This window comes from Biomphalaria glabrata, chromosome 2, assembly GCF_947242115.1.
Source record: "Biomphalaria glabrata chromosome 2, xgBioGlab47.1, whole genome shotgun sequence".
NCBI lineage: Eukaryota > Metazoa > Mollusca > Gastropoda > Planorbidae > Biomphalaria > Biomphalaria glabrata.
This window is the reverse complement of record NC_074712.1, coordinates 48,553,094-48,578,807: the sequence shown is the minus strand read 5'-3', so window position 1 is coordinate 48,578,807 and position 25,714 is coordinate 48,553,094. Positions and strand designations below refer to the sequence as shown.

Below are 25,714 nucleotides of genomic sequence, written 5' to 3'. Positions count from 1 at the left end.
TACTGGAAAAAAACAACAACAGATCTCTCGGTGAAGAGCCAAACCTTAAGTCCTGGTCACCGGATAAAAGCCTTTCCAGGGTCCAAGGTTCATAAAGGCATATCTCTCAAACCTTTTTGGACATCTCGACGATGAAAGGGTCTGCTCTTATTCTTCTATTATATATTACCTCTAACAAATTTTAGACACTCAATTGTGATTGAAATGTAACTAAAAAAAACAACAACTCACACTTTAAATAATAAGACAGTTTATTACATAAATATAATATTAAGAAAACTGTAAGAACACCTAAACTACGTGATGGCAATCACTGGTGTAATCACAAGTCTTTATCTGAGGGTTGTAATTCATTCCAAAACTACAATCAACTTTCATGCCAGCCTGCAGAGCAGAGATTGAATTATAAAACAAGATAAACAGAATAAATACTTTAAAAAACAACAATAGTTTGGATCAGACGTGTATTTCATTAATTATGGATCTAGACTAACTAGCGATTAGAACTCTCTTTACCTTTATTGTTTTCGTTTAGCGCTATTTAAAGTGTTTAGCTTTCACAATAAACTATGATCTCATCACTTGTCTCACTACGCTATGATCTCATCACTTGTCTCATTACACAATGATCACATCACTTGTCTCACTACGCTATGATACCATCACTTGTCTCATTACACTATGATCTCATCACTTGTCTCACTACGCTATGATACCATCACTTGTCTCATTACACTATGATCTCATCACTTGTCTCACTACGCTATGATACCATCACTTGTCTCATTACACTATGATCTCATCACTTGTCTCACTACGCTATGATACCATCACTTATCTCATTACACTATGATCTCATCACTTGTCCCACTACGCTATGATACCATCACTTGTCCCACTACACTATGATCTCATCACTTGTCTCACTACGCTATGATACCATCACATGTCCCACTACACTATGATCTCATCACTTGTTTCACTACACTATGATCTCATCACTTGTTTCACTACGCTATGATCTCATCACTTGTTTCACTACACTATGATCCCATCACTTGTTTCACTACACTATGATCTCATCACTTGTTTCACTACGCTATGATCTCATCACTTGTTTCATTACACTATGATCCCATCACTTGTCCCACTACACTATGATCTCATCACTTGTCTCACTACGCTATGATACCATCACTTGTCCCACTACACTATGATCTCATCACTTGTTTCACTACACTATGATCTCATCACTAGTTTCACTACGCTATGATCCCATCACTTGTTTCACTACACTATGATCCCATCACTTGTTTCACTACACTATGATCTCATCACTTGTTTCACTACACTATGATCTCATCACTTGTTTCACTACACTATGATCCCATCACGTGTCTCACTACACTATGATCTCATCACTTGTCTCATTACACTATGATCCCATCACTTGTTTCACTACACTATGATCTCATCACTTGTCTCATTACACTATGATCCCATCACTTGTTTCACTACACTATGATCCCATCACTTGTCTCACTACACTATGATCTCATCACTTGTCTCATTACACTATGATCCCATCACTTGTTTCACTACACTATGATCCCATCACTTGTTTCACTACACTATGATCCCATCACTTGTTTCACTACACTATGATCCCATCACTTGTTTCACTACACTATGATCCCATCACTTGTTTCACTACACTATGATCCCATCACTTGTTTCACTACACTATGATCCCATCACTTGTCTCACTACACTATGATCCCATCACTTGTCTCACTACACTATGATCCCATCACTTGTTTCACTACACTATGATCCCATCACTTGTTTCACTACACTATGATCTCATCACTTGTCTCATTACACTATGATCCCATCACTTGTCTCACTACACTATGATCTCATCACTTGTTTCATTACACTATGATCCCATCACTTGTCTCATTACACTATGATCCCATCACTTGTCTCATTACACTATGATCTCATCACTTGTCTCATTACACTATGATCTCATCACTTGTCTCACTACACTATGATCTCATCACTTGTCTCATTACACTATGATCTCATCACTTGTCTCACTACGCTATGATCTCATCACTTGTCTCACTACACTATGATCCCATCACTTGTCTCAGTACACTATGATCCCATCACTTGTTTCACTACACTATGATCCCATCACTTGTTTCACTACACTATGATCCCATCACGTGTCTCAGTACACTATGATCTCATCACTTGTCTCATTACACTATGATCTCATCACTTGTCTCACTACACTATGATCTCATCACTTGTCTCATTACACTATGATCTCATCACTTGTCTCACTACGCTATGATCTCATCACTTGTCTCACTACACTATGATCCCATCACTTGTCTCACTACACTATGATCTTATCACTTGTCTCATTACACTATGATCCCATCACTTGTCTCACTACACTATGATCCCATCACTTGTCTCATTACACTATGATCTCATCACTTGTCTCATTACACTATGATCCCATCACTTGTCTCATTACACTATGATCCCATCACTTGTCTCACTACGCTATGATACCATCACGTGTCTCATTACACTATGATCTCATCACTTGTCTCACTACGCTATGATACCATCACGTGTCTCATTACACTATGATCTCATCACTTGTCTCACTAGGCTATGATACCATCACGTGTCTCACTACACTATGATCCCATCACTTGTCTCACTACACTATGATCCCATCACTTGTCTCATTACACTATGATCTCATCACTTGTCTCACTACACTATGATCCCATCACTTGTCTCATTACACTATGATCCCATCACTTGTCTCATTACACTATGATCCCATCACTTGTCTCATTACACTATGATCTCATCACTTGTCTCACTACGCTATGATACCATCACGTGTCTCACTACACTATGATCCCATCACGTGTCTCAGTACGCTATGATCCCATCACTTGTCTCACTACACTATGATCCCATCACGTGTCTCACTACACTATGATCCCATCACTTGTCTCACTACACTATGATCCCATCACTTGTCTCACTACACTATGATTCCATCACGTGTCTCACTACACTATGATCCCATCACTTGTCTCACTACACTATGATTTCCATCACGTGTCTCACTACACTATGATCCCATCACTTGTCTCATTACACTATGATCCCATCACTTGTCTCACTACACTATGATCCCATCACGTGTCTCACTACACTATGATCCCATCACTTGTCTCACTACACTATGATCCCATCACGTGTCTCACTACACTATGATTCCATCACGTGTCTCACTACACTATGATCCCATCACGTGTCTCACTACACTATGATCCCATCACGTGTCTCACTACACTATGATTCCATCACGTGTCTCACTACACTATGATCCCATCACGTGTCTCACTACACTATGATCCCATCACGTGTCTCACTACACTATGATCCCATCACGTGTCTCACTACACTATGATCCCATCACTTGTCTCATTACACTATGATCCCATCACGTGTCTCACTACACTATGATCCCATCACGTGTCTCACTACACTATGATCCCATCACTTGTCTCATTACACTATGATCCCATCACTTGTCTCACTACACTATGATCCCATCACTTGTCTCATTACACTATGATCCCATCACTTGTCTCACTACACTATGATCCCATCACTTGTCTCATTACACTATGATCCCATCACTTGTCTCACTACACTATGATCCCATCACGTGTCTGGACCAGTTGAAAAGAGGAAGGTGGGAGAGAGCATGGGGTATCTTGGTGATCGCTTTTTTTTAAAGTAAAGTAGCAATTATACATAAAACACTGAACCATAATCTTGAAATACAAAAACAAAATTTAATAAAATACTCAGAAAGACACAAAGATAAAGGCACATTTCCGTTCCATACGCTAGGAAAAATTTGTACAAATACTCCTTCTTCCCTAGTGCTATTGGAGCATGGAATGGATCGCCTGAGCTAGCCAGGAAAACCAGTGAATCGGCATGATGCGTAGCACGTAATCATTTTCTTTCTTGAAGTAACGTCTGTATTATATAAGATAAGAATACAATTGCATTTATTGAAAAAAAAAAAGGTGAACGACCAGAATTGGAACAGGAGGGCTAAAGCCTCCTCAAGACAATACACTAACCACTCTGCCAGCGAATCGCTTAAGGAAATAGAAGGTTTTATAGTTGTCTATTGTTAGATTTAAACTTCAAAGAGGCGACCTACAAAATATAAAGGGGGCTAATTTAACTTAAACCAACTTATTTCTTTCCCTTGTTTGAGATACCAGACAAAATAATTAATTTATCTATAGTTAATTAACTAATTGTTATGTTTTTTTTTATTGATTCTTGTGTTGTCATATAAAAAAAATAAATGAAAAATTTTAGCTTGATCCAAGATTAGGTGTGGGAGAAATGACTTATACAAACTTTTTGGCAGACGGACGGAATGAGTTGATAGAAGCTTTGTAAAAGCGCAATACAACATATATACCAAAGAATAGATCTTATGTATATCCTAATGTTTACAGACAATAATTCAGTGTGATCAATCAATCAATACCTGATTTAGACAAACGTAGAAACTATTGCACGATGTAGGATCCGGGTAGAAGTCGTTCTGTTTATTTGTGCAGTCAAACACAGCACCTTACAAAAGTAAAGAAAGAGAAACTTCTAACTTGTATTTACATAAACGGCATTAAAATTACCAAATAAAATTATAAAAAGTTGGAGATTTCACAATATATATGCTAGAACATGACGACCAAGTTTTGATAAAAACCCAAACTTAAGAAGAATATTTAAACTATCCACTATGCAGAATTGTATTGAGAATAATCAAAGACTATTGACTGTACTCTATCTTTGAAGGTACTATGTTTCCTTCAATAAATAGCCGTTGGTACCAACAATAACTTACTTGTTGGTACTGGTTCAGTTGTAATTGGCTGCTCAGTGGAATCTGGTTTTTCACTGATGAAAAAAAAAGATGCTCTATGAATATAGATCTTTACACTTCCAGTTGAATGCTACAACTAAACACTAACACGCGTCCAGGAACAAAACGAAACTGTTTTTTGCTTTGTGACGACTCTTTTGTACATATTTCATCACATAGTAGAAAATTACATGGAAATTTATTTTTTATAAATAATTAAAGAATGAATACAGTTTGTAAAGAACTCATAAGATTGAACATTTAGGGATTTTAATAAAAAATTTTTTTTTCAAAAGGCAATACCTCATTTATAAAACTTATAGAGCAATTATTTTTCTCTTAAAAACTAATGAATGTTACTTTTTTTTAAATGGAACATTTTTACTTTGAAAACTAATAACGATCAAACTAAAGGTGGCTGTTGGGCCAATGAACTAGTCATTTTTTTTTCCAAAGAACATATAGCAACTGTCAAATTTCTAGGAAATTATAAGAGCCGTTTTCAAAATCCGTGAAGATAGTTTTTCAAAGGTTCCTAGTCCCATGAAGTTATGAGTAGAATAGAGGTATTGTAAAATGACAGTTAGATAGTCCATCCTAATTTTCTTGAAGTATTTTTAATGTTTTAGTACATGCTCGACATTTCAATACTGTCACAATTGTCATGTATCTCTAACATAGATTCAATGAAAGTACTTAGCTTATCTTTCAAACATAGATTCAATGAAAGTACTTAGCTTATCTTTCAAACATAGATTCAATGAAAGTACTTAGCTTGTCTCTCAAACATAGATTCAATGAAAGTACTTAGCTTGTATCTCAAACATAGATTCAATGAAAGTACTTAGCTTATCTTTCAAACATAGATTCAATGAAAGTACTTAGCTTATCTTTCAAACATAGATTCAATGAAAGTACTTAGCTTGTCTCTCAAACATAGATTCAATGAAAGTACTTAGCTTGTATCTCAAACATAGATTCAATGAAAGTACTTAGCTTATCTTTCAAACATAGATTCAATGAAAGTACTTAGCTTATCTTTCAAACATAGATTCAATGAAAGTACTTAGCTTGTCTCTCAAACATAGATTCAATGAAAGTACTTAGCTTGTATCTCAAACATAGATTCAATGAAAGTACTTAGCTTATCTTTCAAACATAGATTCAATGAAAGTACTTAGCTTATCTTTCAAACATAGATTCAATGAAAGTACTTAGCTTGTCTCTCAAACATAGATTCAATGAAAGTACTTAGCTTGTATCTCAAACATAGATTCAATGAAAGTACTTAGCTTATCTTTCAAGCATAGATTCAATGAAAGTACTTAGCTTATCTTTCAAGCATAGATTCAATGAAAGTACTTAGCTTATCTTTCAAGCATAGATTCAATGAAAGTACTTAGCTTATCTTTCAAGCATAGATTCAATGAAAGTACTTAGCTTATCTTTCAAGCATAGATTCAATGAAAGTACTTAGCTTATCTTTCAAGCATAGATTCAATGAAAGTACTTAGCTTATCTTTCAAGCATAGATTCAATGAAAGTACTTAGCTTATCTTTCAAGCATAGATTCAATGAAAGTACTTAGCTTATCTTTCAAGCATAGATTCAATGAAAGTACTTAGCTTATCTTTCAAGCATAGATTCAATGAAAGTACTTAGCTTATCTTTCAAGCATAGATTCAATGAAAGTACTTAGCTTATCTTTCAAGCATAGATTCAATGAAAGTACTTAGCTTATCTTTCAAGCATAGATTCAATGAAAGTACTTAGCTTATCTTTCAAGCATAAATTCAATGAAAGTACTTGGCTTATCTTTCAAGCATAGATTCAATGAAAGTACTTGGCTTATCTTTCAAGCATAGATTCAATGAAAGTACTTGGCTTGTCTTTCAAGCATAGATTCAATGAAAGTACTTAGCTTATCTTTCAAGCATAGATTCAATGAAAGTACTTGGCTTGTCTTTCAAGCATAGATTCAATGAAAGTACTTGGCTTGTCTTATCATATAATCACAACTTGAACTTGCACCTGTTCAAACCAATGAGTTTGTTGCCAAGAAGTACTACCTCACAAAGTTAAATTCAATAGTGAGGCACGAAACTCCAGGTTCTAGTGAACAATTCCAAGGTTTGAAAAAAACTGATCTAGACAAGCTCTTCAAACTTGGAGACTAGAGGACAGGAGTCTTAAGTAACAGTAACACTAAATTAAAATACAAAAAAAACATAGCTTAATGTTATGAAATACCTATTAGATCAGCGGTTCTCAACCTTTTATGCTATGCGACCCCTTTTTACAATCCCACACATGCCGCGACCCCCCCCCCCCACACACACACATACAGCAATAGAGGAGTAGACAATAACAATTCATATTTTCGATGGTCTTAGGCGACCCCTGGCTAATCGTCAATCGATCCCTAAGAGGGTCGCGACCCACAGGTTGAGAACCCCTGCATTAGATGATATAAAAAAAAGACTCATTCCTTAGTCTGAAAGTGCCATCACAACATTGAAAGGGTTGCCAGATTCAGCAATAAAAATTCATTATTTTAATTCATTTATTATAAATACCTGTGAAACTACTTCTGAATGTACAAAGACCAAATATTCTAAGACACCAAAGAACAAAGGAACAACAAATACAAAACTGCAAAGATTTCATGAATGTACTGCTACCATAGAACTGACCTAATGGCTTACTTGGTAAACAAGCTACTCACTTAGGTTGAACTGTCGTGGTCGGTGGGAAATCACATCTATTTAGAGCTGGATCAAACTGGAGACCTACAACACAGTAGGCTAAATGAGCAACCTGAAGACACAAACATAACATTTCAATTTTCGATTGAAAACACAAACATAACATTTCAATTTTTGATTGAAGACACAAACATAACATTTCAATTTTTGATTGAAGACACAAACATAACATTTCAATTTTTTGATTGAAGACACAAACATAACATTTCAATTTTTGATTGAAGACACAAACATAACATTTCAGTTTTTGATTGAAGACACAAACATAACATTTCAATTTTTGATTGAAGACACAAACATAACATTGCAATTTTTGATTGAAGACACAAACATAACATTGCAATTTTTGATTGAAGACACAAACATAACATTGCAATTTTTGATTGAAGACACAAACATAACATTGCAATTTTTGATTTAAGACACAAACATAACATTGCAATTTTTGATTGAAGACACAAACATAACATTTCAATTTTTGATTGAAGACACAAACATAACATTGCAATTTTGGATCAAAGACTCGATGATATTTTAAATGCTTTATATAAGACACAAAAATATTTTTTACGGAAGATACATATTTATTTAATGTCCTGATTCTAACTATCAGTTTTCAATTTTTAATACATTTTGTAAATTTCCTTTATTTCATAAATCTTTGAGCTATTAGTTATTCCATAAATATTATGTAGTTTTACGATTGTTTTCGATTATTTGTTTATTACTATTATCATTAACAAGTTGGCCTTGGAGCATTCCTTCCAATTTATAATGAAGAGGAAGGGTTAGCCTTCTCGTGAATACATCAACACAGATACAAATATTTCTAGACCCAAAACGTGTACATTGAAACACATACATACGTCCCTTGAAAGAAACAAGTACGTCATAATAATGGCTATAAAGAGGAGTGCTGTAAATGGTTCACTATTTCGATTCATATGGACTTTGTCAGCATATATTGGTGTTAGTTTCCAACGAAATCTACTTAAATTTGTGTCTTGTCTTTTGTTTCGTCTATGATATTTAAATAAGTTTTATAGTGATCTTTGTTTGAGAATTAGTTCTAAAGTGACAGCGTGAAATAGATTAAAGGAGAAAAGAGATCAACATTTAGAAAGTAATTTAAAGATATAGAGAAAGAATGAATCATATACAGATAGGAATATATTGTTTAACAGTTGAGTTTAGAAACGCACTGTAGTAGACAGGTTTTGAACGCGACATTTTTAGTGACGATATGGGCATTGGGTTAGAGATTATGGATGTAGACTTTATAAGACATTTATTGCTAGGCTCTTGAAAGGAAAACATCATATTTAGTGACTGACTCGACTGTGGCCCATTCTGTTTTAAAGTTCGTTATTCTATTGCATCACGAGTGGACTTAGTTACTGGGCATCGACCCTGTTCTTCTTTGTTTGTGACGGTGTATGTTTTAGTAATAGAATTCGCATCTGTAATACACCATACAGGATACACCAACCATCTAGGATTGTTATCAGGTATTATAGAAAATACATTAAACTCACACATACCTCCCTTTCAGTATATACATATGGATGACAAAAGTGGTCATCATCGAACCACGAAGTATATATCTACACATCTATAAAGATTTTGAGTGACAGACGTAATGAAGAAGAGTGGGCAAGAAAGAATCATTTGTAAAGTTCTCTAGACTGACCTGGTTATAACACTCATAAAATGTTTTCTAGACTGACCTGGTTATAACACTCATAAAATGTTCTCTAGACTGACCTGGTTATAACACTCATAAAATGTTTTCTAGACTGACCTGGTTATAACACTCATAAAATGTTTTCTAGACTGACCTGGTTATAACATTCATAAAATGTTTTCTAGACTGACCTGGTTATAACACTCATAAAATGTTCTCTAGACTGACCTGGTTATAACACTCATAAAATGTTCTCTAGACTGACCTGGTTATAACACTCATAAAATGTTTTCTAGACTGACCTGGTTATAACACTCATAAAATGTTTTCTAGACTGACCTGGTTATAACACTCATAAAATGTTTTCTAGACTGACCTGGTTATAACATTCATAAAATGTTTTCTAGACTGACCTGGTTATAACATTCAGAAAATGTTCTCTAGACTGACCTGGTTATAACACTCATAAAATGTTTTCTAGACTGACCTGGTTATAACACTCATAAAATGTTTTCTAGACTGACCTGGTTATAACACTCATAAAATGTTCGCTAGACTGACCTGGTCATAACACTCATAAAATGTTTTCTAGACTGACCTGGTTATAACATTCAGAAAATGTTTTCTAGACTGACCTGGTTATAACACTCATAAAATGTTCTCTAGACTGACCTGGTTATAACACTCATAAAATGTTTTCTAGACTGACCTGGTTATAACACTCATAAAATGTTTTCTAGACTGACCTGGTTATAACACTCATAAAATGTTCTCTAGACTGACCTGGTTATAACACTCATAAAATGTTCTCCTGACTGACCTGGTTATAACACTCATAAAATGTTCTCTAGACTGACCTGGTTATAACACTCATAAAATGTGGAGGGAGAGTCTGGGTTAGGGTACATCACACCATTTGGTTTGTCACTGCAATCGAACTGGACTGCTTCTTGGATAAAAACATAAAAACAGTGAAATAGCAGAGACAACTTTTGCCTAAGTATAAAAAAATTTCAATTTACTTCAATGTCTGTAACTAGCACACAGTCAATATTTAAACCATTCGGAATATACTCGCAACTCATCGTTGCGGACCAGTCGCTTCACACAATACAATATACACTGTTACCTAGCTGTTACTTAGCAGGTCTTAAGTAAGGCTAGGCCTATTTGTGAAGACTTAATTTTACAAAATACTGCACGTTTTTGGAACAACTATAAATAGTCCTGGCTGCTATTCTTGGAGCGATCAAATCCAATTGTTAACATTGTAAGTAAGACGATAAAGCAAATGTGTAATCTAGTTTAAGTCCAAATACTTCTGTTCCTAACTTTCTACTAACCATTTGTGGTCATTTCTGTTGTTGTGGTTCTTTGTGTGCTGACAGTTGTGCTCTGAGTGGTGGGCGACGACGTTCTCTGCGTTGTGGACGCTGTGGATTGTCTTGTGGTCAAAGTGGTCTGATCAGACCATTTCCTGTTCTCGACAAATCACGAAGAAGAATACAAGACAACATAACTTTAAAAAACTGAAAATCATGTGCATTGAGAACAGGAATGAACAGGAATCAGAGAAAGAAATGAAATAGAAAGAGAGAGAGAGAGAGAGAAATGAAAAGAAAGGAAAGAAAGAGAGAGAGAACAGAGAAAGAAAAACAAAATTAAACAAAACAAAAGGAATTCATAAGAGAGAGAGAGAGAGAGAGAGAGAAATAAAAAAAGAAAAGAAAGAAAGAGAGAGAAAGATAAACAAAACTAAAGAAAACAAAGGGAGACCATAAGAGAGAGAGAGAGAGAGAAATAAAAAAAGAAAAGAAAGAAAGAGAGAGAGAAAGATAAACAAAACTAAAGAAAACAAAGGGAGACCATAAGAGAGAGAGAGAGAGAGAGAAATAAAAAAAGAAAAGAAAGAAAGAGAGAGAGAAAGATAAACAAAACTAAAGAAAACAAAAGGAGACCATAAGAGAGAGAGAGAGAGAGAGAGAGAGAGAGAAATAAAAAAAGAAAAGAAAGAAAGAGAGAGAGAAAGATAAAGAAAACAAAAGGAGACCATAAGAGAGAGAGAGAGAGAGAAATAAAAAAAGAAAAGAAAGAAAGAGAGAGAGAAAGATAAACAAAACTAAAGAAAACAAAAGGAGACCATAAGAGAGAGAGAGAGAGAGAGAAAAAAAAACGCTGGAGCCTAAAGGCATAAGGACTAAAAGTGAGAGTGATAGAGAGAAAGGGGGGGGGTAGTTGCAATAATAAACTAGATGAATACAGAGAAACCAAGTGACTGAGAAATTGACAAAGAAACTGGGGGAGATTAAAATGCATTGAATCACTTTGGAATGAATCACTCGTTGAGAGACTTAGAGATATTTAAAATACATTGATTCTGTTTGGAATGAGTCACTCCTTAAAAGAGACTACTCACACAGGACAGTTGGCGAATGAGGTACTAGTCATCTCTCTCAGGACAGCGGTCATCAGTGGATACTTCCCTTGTCCACATGTCTGTCCCAAGAAGTCATCAAGGTCCACCGCCCAAAACATTACTCCCCCAAACCCATGCTGTCTGGTATAGCAAGCCTTCAGAGAAAAAAAATATTCAACGATCAACATACAATTTTTTTATTTCTCAGTCCAGTTCACTTTTTTTTTTGTAGTCTAGCTCTGCTATAACGAAGCGTCTTGAACACATTGGCTAGCTCGAAAATCAGCTTATTAGCTCGAAAAAAAACATCCTCTAAAAGATCATAAATATGTTTCTTTCAGAAAAATCAAAGAAACAATTAACTTATCTTATAAATTTCTCAAGATCCTTCAAAGAATAAAATAATTTACGTTCTAATTGTGCATATTATTATTAATCTTCTAATCCATTTACTAATCAAACGGCATTAGGGAAGATAGAGCATCAGCATTAAACCCAACATGCCATGCTGAGAATGTTGTAAATATAAGTTGCTTTATTTACTGTTGACTACTTTTATTATAAAATACAAAGAATTGTTTAGTTATTATACTACGTTGGTTCAATCATAAAATGAACAAATTAAATCTACTTGTTAATTTTTTTTCTAATCTATATCCTTTTTTTTTACCATCACCACTGTAGCGTCGCCATCACCATGGTGTTAACATTCCAACAACAGTAGCACAAACAATACATTCAGCACATACACAACATCTCAACCTTGCATTGTTCTTACCTTCTCCGTGACTGTCTGTATGTCATCGTAACCTATCCATTGTCTGTCCTTGACCAGGTAACGTCCACGTTGTGTAGGCACGTCGACGACCTGAGCCCCTGCTTTGATCAGCTCACACACCTGGTACATGAATGGACCATTAAATTAAAGCCAGATACAAACTTTGAGATACTTTCATCTTAGACTGACAACGTCACATCCTGCACATACATTTGATCTATCAACATCAGCTCTCTCCCTTATACAAGAGCTCGGAAAGACAAAAGATACCAAGCAATCACTCTGCTAGTTTCAAAGGACAAAAATAATGACGAAACTTGTATAAACCCAGACTTTACTCAACCATATCAAACATAATACACTTCACTCATGACTGTCACAAATACGCATCTTTAAACCAAATTATTTTCAAACATTCATTTTCAACATTTTAACAAAAGTAACTTTCCAACCTTTGAAATATATCTCTCGACTACAGCCTAGAAACCTATAAACCTTAAAAATAGTTGTCTAAACTCTTAGAAGTATTAGAGTACATTTGTAATAAAATTTGTCAACAAAACATCAGATAGATAGATAGATAGATAGATAGATAGATAGATAGATAGATAGATAGATAGATAGATAGATAGATAGATAGGTAGATAGATAGATAGATAGATAGATAGATAGATAGATAGAGAGATAGATAGATAGATAGATAGATAGATAGATAGATAGATAGATAGATAGATAGATAGATAGATAGATAGATAGATAGATAGATAGATAGATAGATAGATAGATAGATAGGTAGGTAGATAGATAGATAGATAGATAGATAGATAGATAGATAGATAGATAGATAGATAGATAGATAGATAGATAGATAGATAGATAGATAGATAGAGCCTAGTACTTCATCATTTGTTCTATTCGACTCCTAAAACACACTCACTCAACTCAACATTCAAACGCCTACAGTTCAAGTAACTCACTTCATAATAAGAGACAAAACCTTTTTCTGCTGTGTATTTCCCAGCATCGCCTGGCTGTGCCGCTGGAGCCCTGATGCCATTGTTTGAAGCACTGTCCAGCAGGAAAGAGCGTCCATACGTAGATATGCCAACGTTGAGTTTATCTTTAGGCGCATTTAGTTGAAGGTAGTACTGGACAGCCCAGTCCTGGAATACAATTTCAATGAACTAAGATACTATTACCAAGTAAGTAGTAAATTTACTAGTACAAAAAAATTACAAATATTACTATTTCTCTTTTCACTGATGTGACGTATTTTGACCTAGTGTTAATTATTATAAACATTTACGATGTACTGTGACTTAATGTGACCTAATGCTTAATTGACCTATCATGACTAAATATGAATTAGTGTGACTTACTTTGACATAATGTAACCTAAAATGAATTAATTTGACTTAAAGTGACCTAGCGTAACTTTATCTAATTGCAAGTAATCTAAGGTATCATAATGTGATCCTACCTGACCTTATGTGAAATAATTTGACTTAATGAGAACGTAATTAAAAATTTGACTTAAAGGGACCTTAAATCACCTAGCTTGACTAAATATGACCTAAAGTGGCCTAACATGACTTAAAGTGACCAAACTTAATTTAATTTGAACGTATTTAAACTAAATGAGACCTAATGTTCCGACAAGCTATGGTTACAGTAGTGAAACAGCCTATCGTGTTATTCGCTTATTAATGTCCCGAGAGTTATCTCGATTTAAAATATACAAATAAGTTATAGCATGATAAAGTTCAATGGACATTATTTTGTGAATGACATTATTGTGACAGTAACATGAAGGTTTGAGCTCGGGCCAACAAAGTACAAACACTACCTTACCAAGTTTAAGTAGCTGTCGTTGCCGTGGTCACTGGGGTGGGCGAACAAAGGTCCGTTAAGTCCAGTGTAAGATTCCCAGCTCCCGTGGAAGTCGTAGGTCATAATGTTGATGAAGTCGATAAAACTGTCCAGTGATGAGAGTTGTTGAAAGAAAATCATGTGACCAAAAAATAAGCAACTCTTAGTAGTATCCTTTATCACACTACAAGACAAATTACAAGATCATTCTTGGACTTTAAAAATTGAGTTCGATGATTTCATTTTAAATAAACGAATGGTGTCCTGGGTTTTTATTTTCAATACGATATGCTCTTCTTTAATAGAGTTGGAAATTCTGTATATTTCTTGTTTTTCAAAACTCTGACTGAATTAATTTTGTTATTTATTTAAATGACTGCAAGTAAAATCGAATAGAAAATAAAGCAAACAAAATAGCTTAATATTAGATACACCATAAGTGTAGAACAGTGTTTCTCAAAGTGGGGGTACGCGTACCCCGAGGGGTACCGGAAGACGTTGAAGGGGTACGCATTGTACCTCATTAACTATGCGGATTTTCTTTCAATACCCTACATACCCATTGTGGTGGGAGAGGGGGTGAGGGCTACTCAGCATTACAAAACTTATAAAAGGGGTACACATAAGTCAAAAGTTTGGGAAACACTGGTGTAGACCATTTACTTTTGGATGTTCTTATTGTTGATTAGAAAGATTTAGCATTGTGATACAATATTTTGCTAAGCATGAAGAATTAGATTGGTTATTTTGGTGTTTCTTTAAACTAAACTAAACACCACATGTCTGATGGGTCTAGAATAGAAACATGACCTACTTGATCACTCCTTGAATGTCATAGCCAATATCAATGCTCTCTTTCCCCGCAGGAAATGCAGCAGTCAGCAGCAGACGTGGTTTGTTAGAGACGTAAGCTTCGTGGTGAAAACCGTTCCAGAGTTCCTGAAAGTCGTCAGATAATCTCTTTCACACTATCACAAGATAATCCGTTTTATCATATGTAATCATAAAATATTACTTATCACATTTTGAGATAAGTATCTCCAAATTTTTTAAATTGGTCACACCGATGTGTGCATAAAATCAAAGCAGTTGACATAGATCTACATAGATTTATATGTAAATCTTTGGGTTGACAGATCTACATAGATTTATATGTAAATCTTTGGGTTGACAGATCTACATAGATTTATATGTAAATCTTTGGGTTGACATAGATGTATACGTAAATCTTTGGGTTGACATAGATCTACCTGGATCTATATGTAAATCTTTGGGTTGACAGATCTACCTGGATCTATATGTAAATCTTTGGGTTGACAGATCTACCTGGATCTATATGTAAATCTTTGGGTTGACAGATCTACCTGGATCTATATGTAAATCTTTGGGTTGACAGATCTACCTGGATCTATATGTAAATCTTTGGGTTGACAGATCTACCTGGATCTATATGTAAATCTTTGGGTTGACAGATCTACCTGGATCTATATGTAAATCTTTGGGTTGACAGATCTACATAGATTTATATGTAAATCTTTGGGTTGACATAGATCTATAGTCGCCAGTGGGTTTGCGTAACTAAAAAAACAACAACACTGCGCTCATCCTTAACCTTTGGCATGGAAGACATTGCCATTCAAAATCTTGGGAACACACAGCAGAGCCACTTTGTGTAGTGGAGTATTAGCAACACAAACAATGGGCAGCGAAACAGCAACGATCTCACTGGATAAACTAAACTAGTCACACGGAAAGCAACAAAATAATTTTAAAAAATACTTTTTTGAAGCAAAGCTTATATAAAGGGAAGAACCTCATAATAATAGCTGCCACATCTCTAAGTACTGTAAGATTTAACTTCCCTTGCTCTAAGTGAAACAAAATTAATTTGGTACCACTTATTGATTAACTATTTGGTGAATGTTTTGATTGATTCATGTACTGTCATTGACTATAAATAATTGTGTTAAGTTTCAACTTGATCCGAGACTGGGAAGTGGGAGAGAGAAAAACTTGTCAACGAATTCTCCCAGGCAGACGGAGTGAGTTAAAATAAGTTTTTGTAAAAAGGATGTCTCTTCCAACAAACAGGTTTGACGAGTACTGTACTTGGACGAGAATGCCTGTCCGAAATAGGGTTCTATTACCACAGAAACATGATATAATAGATATAATAGATATAATATAAGAAATAGTCGATTTGTAACTGAAGGCGGCCAATGAGAACGCTAGATGTGCGAGCAGTAGGTCTGTGTGTTGTATATTGAATTGGTCATTTACGATGAATTTAAAAATGATATGGTGTCATTTCTCTTTAGAGGCAATTATTATCATTATTATGTGTATTACCTGCATAAGCAAGACCAGGTGTTCCCTGTCTTCAGGTGGGCTACCTCTCTGACCTGGATATTCCCAGTCCATGTCAAGCCCATCAAAGTTCCGTTTCCGCAGAAACTCGATTGCATTTTTCACAAACTCTGCTCGCTTGCCACTGTCAGACACGAATGACGTAAACGGGTCGGATGCCATGTTGTATCCTCCGATAGCCAGCAGGACTTTTAAATTGGGATTCCTTTGTTTTAGATTTATGGCTCTCTCGTACCTGTGAACAAAAATTGGTGACATAAACAAGCCAATTTTGTCTAAGTAGAAGAAGCCAATATTTATAACTATCTATCTCAATAATGTCGAATTTATTTCCCCTTTTTATATCAAACAAAAAAATAATTTGCAATAATTAATAAATAATTAATTAATTAATTGGTAAATTTGTTAATGTTTTAATTGATTTATGTTTTGTTAGGTACGATAAACATTTGTGTAAAGTTTCAACTTGATCCGAGAATGGGTGTAGTAGGAGAAATAACGTGTACATTTATCTAAGGGACAAAACTCCACATAATTAGTCTGTGAATACTGAGGGGTTAATTTCCCTTTCTGGTTTTAAACAAAATAATTAACTAATTGGTTAATTCTTTTTATTGATTCATGTTTTGTAGGTACAATAAATAATTGTTTTAAGTTTCAACTTTATCTGAGAATAGATATGGGAGAAATAACGTGTACAAAATGGGCTTTAGACAGACGAAAGAGTGAGTTGATATAAGCTTTGTAAAAACAAAAACAACCAAGTGTCAGAGAATTGAGAGCAGTGTTTGATGAGGACATGGCTCTGAAAGTGATTTTGTAGGCAGGACTTACAATTCTCTGACAGAGATGTCGTACTAACAGAAGGAACTATCGGTTTCACATAAGGACTATAAAGCAGTTTTATTCTGATGCAATAGTTTCTTTATCACACAAAGAAGATGATGCAATTTAATAGAAGGAATTTTTTTTTTCATAAAATGTTAAAATGTTTTGTTAACCTGATCCAGACGACACATTTTTATACTATCTGATAGCGTACTTTATTTATCTAGCCTAGTTTTCTTACGTTCACGCATAAGAAAACTGAGAAAGTGGCTCATTATTAATGCTTTCAAGATAATGATATAAAACTGGTTTTAAATGCATCAATAATTTTTCGTACATTAATTCTAACGTACAAAAAAAAAGAAGGTTGTCGAAAATGTAATAACTGAGTAGAAAAAAAGGTTTCAATCCTGAGAGAATCTACAGACTACAGAGTTTTAGATCTAAGATTTGTGTCGGGCTGTGAAACATTTGAAGTCTTTTAGTGTACCAGCGTCATTTGCTTTTTTTTCTTCATCCTAATTTCATTATTTATGAACTTTTTTTTAACGATCATGAACTTTGTGTGTGCATGTTATTTTAAAATTGACCATTCTTAATGAAACATGGCCATGCGGAGTATTCTTTAGATCGTTCAGAGGAAATGTCGGGAACCCCACTATCACCTTCAGTTGGTATTATTAGTAACGATAGGAGAGTTCTAATGCGTTTTGTTTTGGTTTAACAATAGATCAATATATAATCTTTATCTATGGTGTTTGCATCTTAAAATGAACTCGAGCAAAGCCGGGTATTATAGCTAGCTTTAACAAAAAATAATGCTCTGTGATTGAAGCAGGTCAGAACACAGTTTGGGTTCACTTTTTTCATAGGCATATTCTCATAGAAAGTCAATATAAGCCATCGGTTGTCACTGTGTATGTATGTGGTTACATGTATTATAATAACTTTATTTACTAAGCATCATTTATTTATGTCCGGATGTTACATATAATGTTTATTTTAGAACTCAATATGTAAATTATTGTAGTTTTATGATTATTTGATATTGAAGAAGAATCTGTTTAAAATCAAACCATTACTTTAGTGATTTGTATTTTTAAGGTTTTTTTTTAGGTAATTGTTAAAGTATAAAATAACAAGTGTTTAACGACTATATTAAATGATTTGGCTTAAATAAAATAAAATCAGAGACTAATAGAATACTGGATAGCTGTTTGACTTACTTTAATAATGGCTCAAGTTAATAAACCAACTGACTCACATAATACTGATTCACATGATAAACAAACTGACTCACATAATACTGACTCACATGATAAACCAAAAGACTCACATTAATACTGACTCACGTGATAAACCAACTGACTCACATAATACTGACTCGCGTGTTTCACATACTGACTTGCATGATTAACATACTGACCAAGTCACTCCTATGATGAACCAACTCACATGCCTTGGCTCCAGTCTGTGGAATCATCGTTCCACTCAAAAGGAACTATGGTTGTTCCCTCTGGCTTTCCGAAGGCGTAAATAAGGTGGGTGCACAAGTTGGGATCTACATTCTCTGGTACGAATTTTCCTCTCCCGTTGCGATACTGGGACCAGTTGGTATAATAGCAGACACTCCTGAAAGCTGCCACTGTAGAGGTTGAGACAGTCATGAGCAATGTGTTTAATTAAGACTTTTTATTTAGTAACTCTAAATGACATCAACTAGCAGATAAACCCACACACTGAACTACGTACATAGGTACTCCAAATAATACCCAAACACTAACTGTAATGTATTGTTACTGAGTTACATAATAAATAACATATTGTCTCATTCAATGTAATATATATATAGGTGCCGGTGCTCAGTGCAGATTGCCTAACGCTTAACTACTATTACATTAATAATAAACGTTAAAATACAAGAAAAGTCATAATTTTTCCCCACATTCAAAAGGTGGTGTACGCCCTACCAGTGCGTACGTCACAAAAAAAGCACTGTGTATATATATATATATAGTGCCAAAATGGAAGAGAAACTTACATGTGCTGGAAGTTAAAACACTGAAGATCAGAAGGCTAACCAACATTGTACTTCAGACACCAAAGCTGAAAAAGAAATCAAGTCAAAGAAAAAAGAAGTTCTACAATTGTGCAGGCAAAGTAAGAGACATGAAATACGAAGCGCGGCAACTCACTTTCAAATGAACATTCACATAGGAACCATTTAGTTTAAAATGTCTACTAATAAAAGTGCTAATCTAGAACCCATAAATATGTCACATACAATTTCATTAAGTGTTGCAAAAGTCATTTTATTGTTAGTGGTAATTTTCCGATAATTATCAGTTCAGATTTAACAGTTCACTCATATTTAGTCCGCTATTCAAAGCTTGGTTCCGCAAGGTTGTCATTGCCGGAAGTGGTAATGGATGTAAGCACTCCACTACCTATAAAATGCTTCCTAATGGCATGCATCTCAAATATCCTCTGACAACCAGCCCAACTCCTGGCCTTCACGTGTAGCACAGATATTGAGTCCGGCGGAACTGTTCTCATTAATAGAAGGGGTAAAGGCGATTAGCTGGCGCCTGAAACAGTAAATTTCGGGCAGGAGAGGCTCATTAGTCATGGCTGTCTACCCACCTCTTGGAGAAGCAAAACTGTGAATTCAAACCTCTGCAGCTATTCCCAATCATGGGAAAGGCTTCGGGAGTCAACCCTGAGGAAAAATCAGGAGCTAGCGACCCTAAGGCAGTGTGCTACACCCTAGCAGAACTGTATCGGCACTGCCGTTCCTTTGGATACATCAGCTGCGTGGAGAGGGGGGAACTGATGTGTGGGTGACATCGTTCCGACCACAGCTAAAGCCCAGGCGTTCATCTCATTTACATGAGATGATCCATAGTCGCTTCGCAATTGAAGGAGGCCATTGATTCAAAGCTTATAATGAGAATTGAAAATACTTTGAAAAGATACACATATCTTCCCTAAACATGCTAGTAACAACTGCATACAGTCAAGTGATAGGAAATGCTCTTTGCATATAGTTTAATAATTTTTTTTTTAAGTTATTTTTTAATCCTTTATAAATATATTCTACTTTTTTAAAATTCTAAAATACAAATACTAGCTCTACCTCTAGCTCTACCGATAAATTCTACCTTAGGTTTGTAGTCCTCAGTTACACGCAGTCGTTTACAAGAGTCCGTTTGTAGAAATGTTTGGCTTTACTAACTTTAGTTTAGTTGAGTGTATACAAAAGGTAAGAATAGACAAAATGTGATGTCATAGACAGAGAACGTAACATACAAACATTCAATGAAACTGTCAGATGGGGGGGAAACTGGCCAATGTTGTTACTTTAAATGTTGTTTTTTTCCAAGTATCTACTTTAAAACTAAATTAACAATAGGTATCGTGTTCCTAGCCAAGAATTCACATTTGTCAACAATGTTTATTTCATTGACCAAATAGGTCACATCTCTTTGTGAAAAACATTCTTCTCTCCGTTTCATTTTTGCCAGTCGTCTGAAATTTGAATACAAAATTTGTGTTATTGTTTACCTGGCACGTGAGTGTGACCAGAGGAAGGCTCTTGGGGGGGGGGGGCAATCTAATGGGCTTTTGTATGCATGTGTGCCTTTGTGATATGTGTGCATGCTTCTATAGATGTGTGTACAAAGTACATATGTGTATGTGAGTGTATCTTTCTGTTGTATCTGTATGAGATCATATCAATGTATATGTTTTACTGCTGCCTTTCCCTGCATACAAAATGGGCGGGGGGGGGGGGGAGGGTAAAAGATATCAAGCAAACAAATATAGCTCCTCTCATAATTTATAAATCTGCATTAGCTCCTTTCAAAAAAGTCAAAATAGTCACTTGTCTCTCTAAAAAAAAGTCTAAATCGGCACTTGTCCCTCTCAAAAGTCTAAATCGGCACTTGTCCCTCTCAAAAGTCTAAATCGGCACTTGTCCCTCTCAAAAGTCTAAATCGGCACTTGTCCCTCTCAAAAGTCTAAATCGGCACTTGTCCCTCTCAAAAGTCTAAATCTTCACTTGGTTATAAAAAAAAACATTTAAAGTAACAGCATTGGCCAGGTTTTTGTTTTTCCCATCAGACACTGTCATTGAATGTTTGTATATGGAGTTCTCTGTCCCTGACAAACCTTGCAGGTCGGGAGGGAGGTCTCATAACAAATGGACTATGAAATGTATTGTTATCTATAGAAATTTTTACTTTAAGTTTACTTTTTATCTTTGTGTCTTTCTGAGTTTTATTATAATACTAGCCTGACATTACCCGCGGCCTGCGGGTCTAAGTTTACGTTTACTAATCTAGTGGATTGAATTTAGATGTATGTTAAACTTAGCTAATGATCCTTTCAAGTTTTTTCTCTTTCGCTACGAAAATAAAATTAGTTTTGCGAAAATGGGTTTACCCGAAGCCGATATCTATTAAAAACGAAAAGAGCGATAGCTTTGTTAAATGAATGGGATTATAAAGTGAACAATTAAACGAAATAATTTTTAGTACGCGATTCATGAAGAAATATAGATCTAGGCCTATCTCAACTCGGCTTCGCAGCTTTCGTAAACGAATGTAGTCTCTTAAAATGCTTTAGAAAACCAAATTGGAATGTTTATTTGACCAAAATATGAAATGAATGGACTATAATTAGTATATTCATGTGTTAAAGTATAAAACTATCTGTGCGAAGAGAAGCTTTATCATCTTAGAGTTGAATTAGAGTTTTAGATCTAGGGATTGGATTATAAAGTAAACAATTAAACGAATTAATATTTAGTACGCGATTCATTACGGTATTGTCTAATGAAAGAAGGTTCGCCAGGAAATCTGTAGTCACAGATATCAGGAACTAATTTATGTAAAAAATGCTTTTGAAACACAAAATTGAAGGTTAATTTTATTATATAATGAAATCAATAGATCTTTTTTTGTATTTTCATGTGTCAAAGTAAAAAACTATCTGCGCAAAGTGTATTTCTTAAAATTAGATCTAGATCTAAATCCTTTCGATCTTTTCTCATGTCAACATTGTTAACCATGGCCTAGATCCATAAATACTATAGCTTTAATAGAGTCGGACTTTTTTTTTTTTTGAGGGTCTTAAGTTTTTTTAGGGCTACAATACATACACTACGATCTAAGTTAGTACCCAAGGAACATTCCTGCCTAGTTTTATCAAGATTGGTCAAGCGGTTTTGATGTCTATAAGTAACATACATACATACACCTCACATTCTACTTTATAATATAGACTAGACATATGTTACCCGCGACCCGCGGGTCTTTATTTGCGCATTACTTTCGATATAGTCACTGAGAGTGTTTTGTAATCAATTAAACGAAATAATAATGTAATAAGTAAAGCGAATGTGTCAATGTAAAAATAGTGTGAATGAAGCTATCAAATCAAAATAGCTAATAGGCTTAAATCCATTTTTTCAAATTAAAACATATGCTTGTAGGCCTACATATATTTGATTAAAACGAAAAAAGCGATAGCTTTTTTAAATGAATGGGATTATAAAGTGAACAATTAAACGAAATAATTTTTAGTACGCGATTCATGAATGAATATAGATCTAGGCCTATCTCAACTCGGCTTCGCAGCTTTCGTAAACGAATGTAGCTTTAGAAAACCAAATTTGAATGTTTATTTGATCAAAATATGAAATGAATGGACTATAATTAGTATGTTTATGATTTAAAGTATAAAACTATCTGTGCAAAGAGAATTTTTATCATCTTAGAGTTGAATTAGAGTTTTAGATCTAGGGATGGGATTATAAAGTAAACAATTAAACGAATTAATTTTTAGTTCGCGATTCATTACGGTATTGTCTAATGAAAAAATGTTCGCCAGGAAATCTGTAGTCACAGATATCAGGAACTAATTTATTTAAAAAATGCTTTTGAAACACAAAATTGAAGGTTAATTTTATTATATAATGAAATCAATGGATCTTCTTTTGTATTTTCATGTGTCAAAGTAAAAAACTATCTGAGCAAAGCGTATTTCTTAAAATTAGATCTAGGTCTAAATCCTTTCGATCTTTTCTCACGTCAACACTGTAGACATGGCCTAGATCCATAAAATACTATATCTGTAATAGAGTCGGACAACATTATTTTTTTTTAGGGTCTTACGTTTGTTTTAGGGCTACAATACATACACTAAGGTCTAAGTTGGTACCCAAGAAACATTCCTGCCCAGTTTTATCAAGATTGGTCAAGCGGTTTTGATGTCTTTAAGTAACATACATACATACATCTCACATTCTACTTTATAATATAGATGTTAATGTTAATATTTTCGACATTTCTGTTAAAATGTTCTGTATCAACTTTAGGTGGATTTTTTTAAAAGTCCATCAATGTAATTATTTAAGAAAAAAGAATCTCTAGCTAACTGAAGTAGCCCATGTATTTCTATAGCTGACTGAAGTAGCCCATGTATTTCTCTAGCTGACTGAAGTAGTCCATGTATTTCTCTAGCTGACTGAAGTAGCCCATGTATTTCTCTAGCTGACTGAAGTAGCCCATGTATTTCTCTAGCTGACTGAAGTAGCCCATGTATTTCTCTAGCTGACTGAAGTAGCCCATGTATTTCTCTAGCTGACTGAAGTAGCCCATGTATTTCTCTAGCTGACTGAAGTAGCCCATGTATTTCTCTAGCTGACTGAAGTAGCCCATGTATTTCAATAGCTGACTGAAGTAGCCCATGTATTTCTCTAGCTGACTGAAGTAGCCCATGTATTTCTCTAGCTGACTGAAGTAGCCCATGTATTTCTCTAGCTGACTGAACTAGCCCATGTATTTCTCTAGCTGACTGAAGTAGCCCATGTATTTCTCTAGCTGACTGAAGTAGCCCATGTATTTCTCTAGCTGACTGAAGTAGCCCATGTATTTCTCTAGCTGACTGAAGTAGCCCATGTATTTCTCTAGCTGACTGAAGTAGCCCATGTATTTCTCTAGCTGACTGAACTAGCCCATGTATTTCTCTAGCTGACTGAAGTAGCCCATGTATTTCTCTAGCTGACTGAAGTAGCCCATGTATTTCTCTAGCTGACTGAAGTAGCCCATGTATTTCTCTAGCTGACTGAAGTAGCCCATGTATTTCTCTAGCTGACTGAAGTAGCCCATGTATTTCTCTAGCTGACTGAAGTAGCCCATGTATTTCTCTAGCTGACTGAAGTAGCCCATGTATTTCTCTAGCTGACTGAAGTAGCCCATGTATTTCTCTAGCTGACTGAAGTAGCCCATGTATTTCTCTAGCTGACTGAAGTAGCCCATGTATTTCTCTAGCTGACTGAAGTAGCCCATGTATTTCTCTAGCTGACTGAAGTAGCCCATGTATTTCTCTAGCTGACTGAAGTAGCCCATGTATTTCTCTAGCTGACTGAAGTAGCCCATGTATTTCTCTAGCTGACTGAAGTAGCCCATGTATTTCTCTAGCTGACTGAAGTAGCCCATGTATTTCTCTAGCTGACTGAAGTAGCCCATGTATTTCTCTAGCTGACTGAAGTAGCCCATGTATCCAATAAATCCCTTGTAACTCAAAGAAAAGTCAAATGTCCAGTTCCGAGTCTATATAAAAAATAATTAGCTCAGTGTTTGGTAGCTAAAGATCTGAAGCTATTATTCATAGTATTGAAACTAAATAAAAGTTACGAAATTATAAACATAACCATTTTATGTTTTGGTGTATTACAAGATTCAATAATGAGGAAGTGAAAATAAAATAATTGACTTACTGTAGTCTTTGTTTTGAACCTTTGAATAGAAACTGTGGAAACTTATTTGATTTATAACAAAAACAATAGCCAAAATCTACTAGGAAACTGTGGCACAATTAGGAAACCGAGTTGCTTTATTTACTGTTGACTACTTCCTTTTAATATACAATACAAATAATTTTTTTAGTTATTAAGCAGTTGACCTTGAACGTGGTCACGCGAATTAATTATTAAAAAAAA

The 25,714-nt window shown here is 34.9% G+C and overlaps 1 protein-coding gene across 3 annotated transcripts; it reads right to left on the bottom strand.

Annotated features, from left to right (window-relative positions):
• Positions 1–233: 233 nt before the first annotated feature.
• LOC106079958 (acidic mammalian chitinase-like) lies at positions 234–25,650 on the bottom strand. Of its 3 annotated transcripts, none has more exons than XM_056021045.1 (15): positions 25,493–25,650; positions 19,751–19,815; positions 19,165–19,354; positions 16,864–17,116; positions 15,329–15,453; positions 14,497–14,620; positions 13,623–13,808; positions 12,646–12,765; positions 11,868–12,022; positions 10,795–10,928; positions 10,309–10,400; positions 7,728–7,819; positions 4,985–5,037; positions 4,625–4,710; positions 234–384 (listed from the first exon to the last, which is right to left on the bottom strand). In XM_056021045.1, the coding sequence occupies exons 2-15, from the start codon at positions 19,794–19,796 to the stop codon at positions 292–294; spliced, it is 1,749 nt and encodes a 582-aa protein (XP_055877020.1). In that variant the 5' UTR covers positions 19,797–19,815; positions 25,493–25,650; the 3' UTR covers positions 234–291. The 3 variants fall into 3 exon arrangements, with proteins under 3 accessions (XP_055877020.1, XP_055877021.1, XP_055877022.1); XM_056021046.1 differs by having other exon boundaries at positions 10,309–10,397; XM_056021047.1 differs by lacking the exon at positions 234–384 and adding an exon at positions 3,886–4,095.
• Positions 25,651–25,714: the final 64 nt, after the last annotated feature.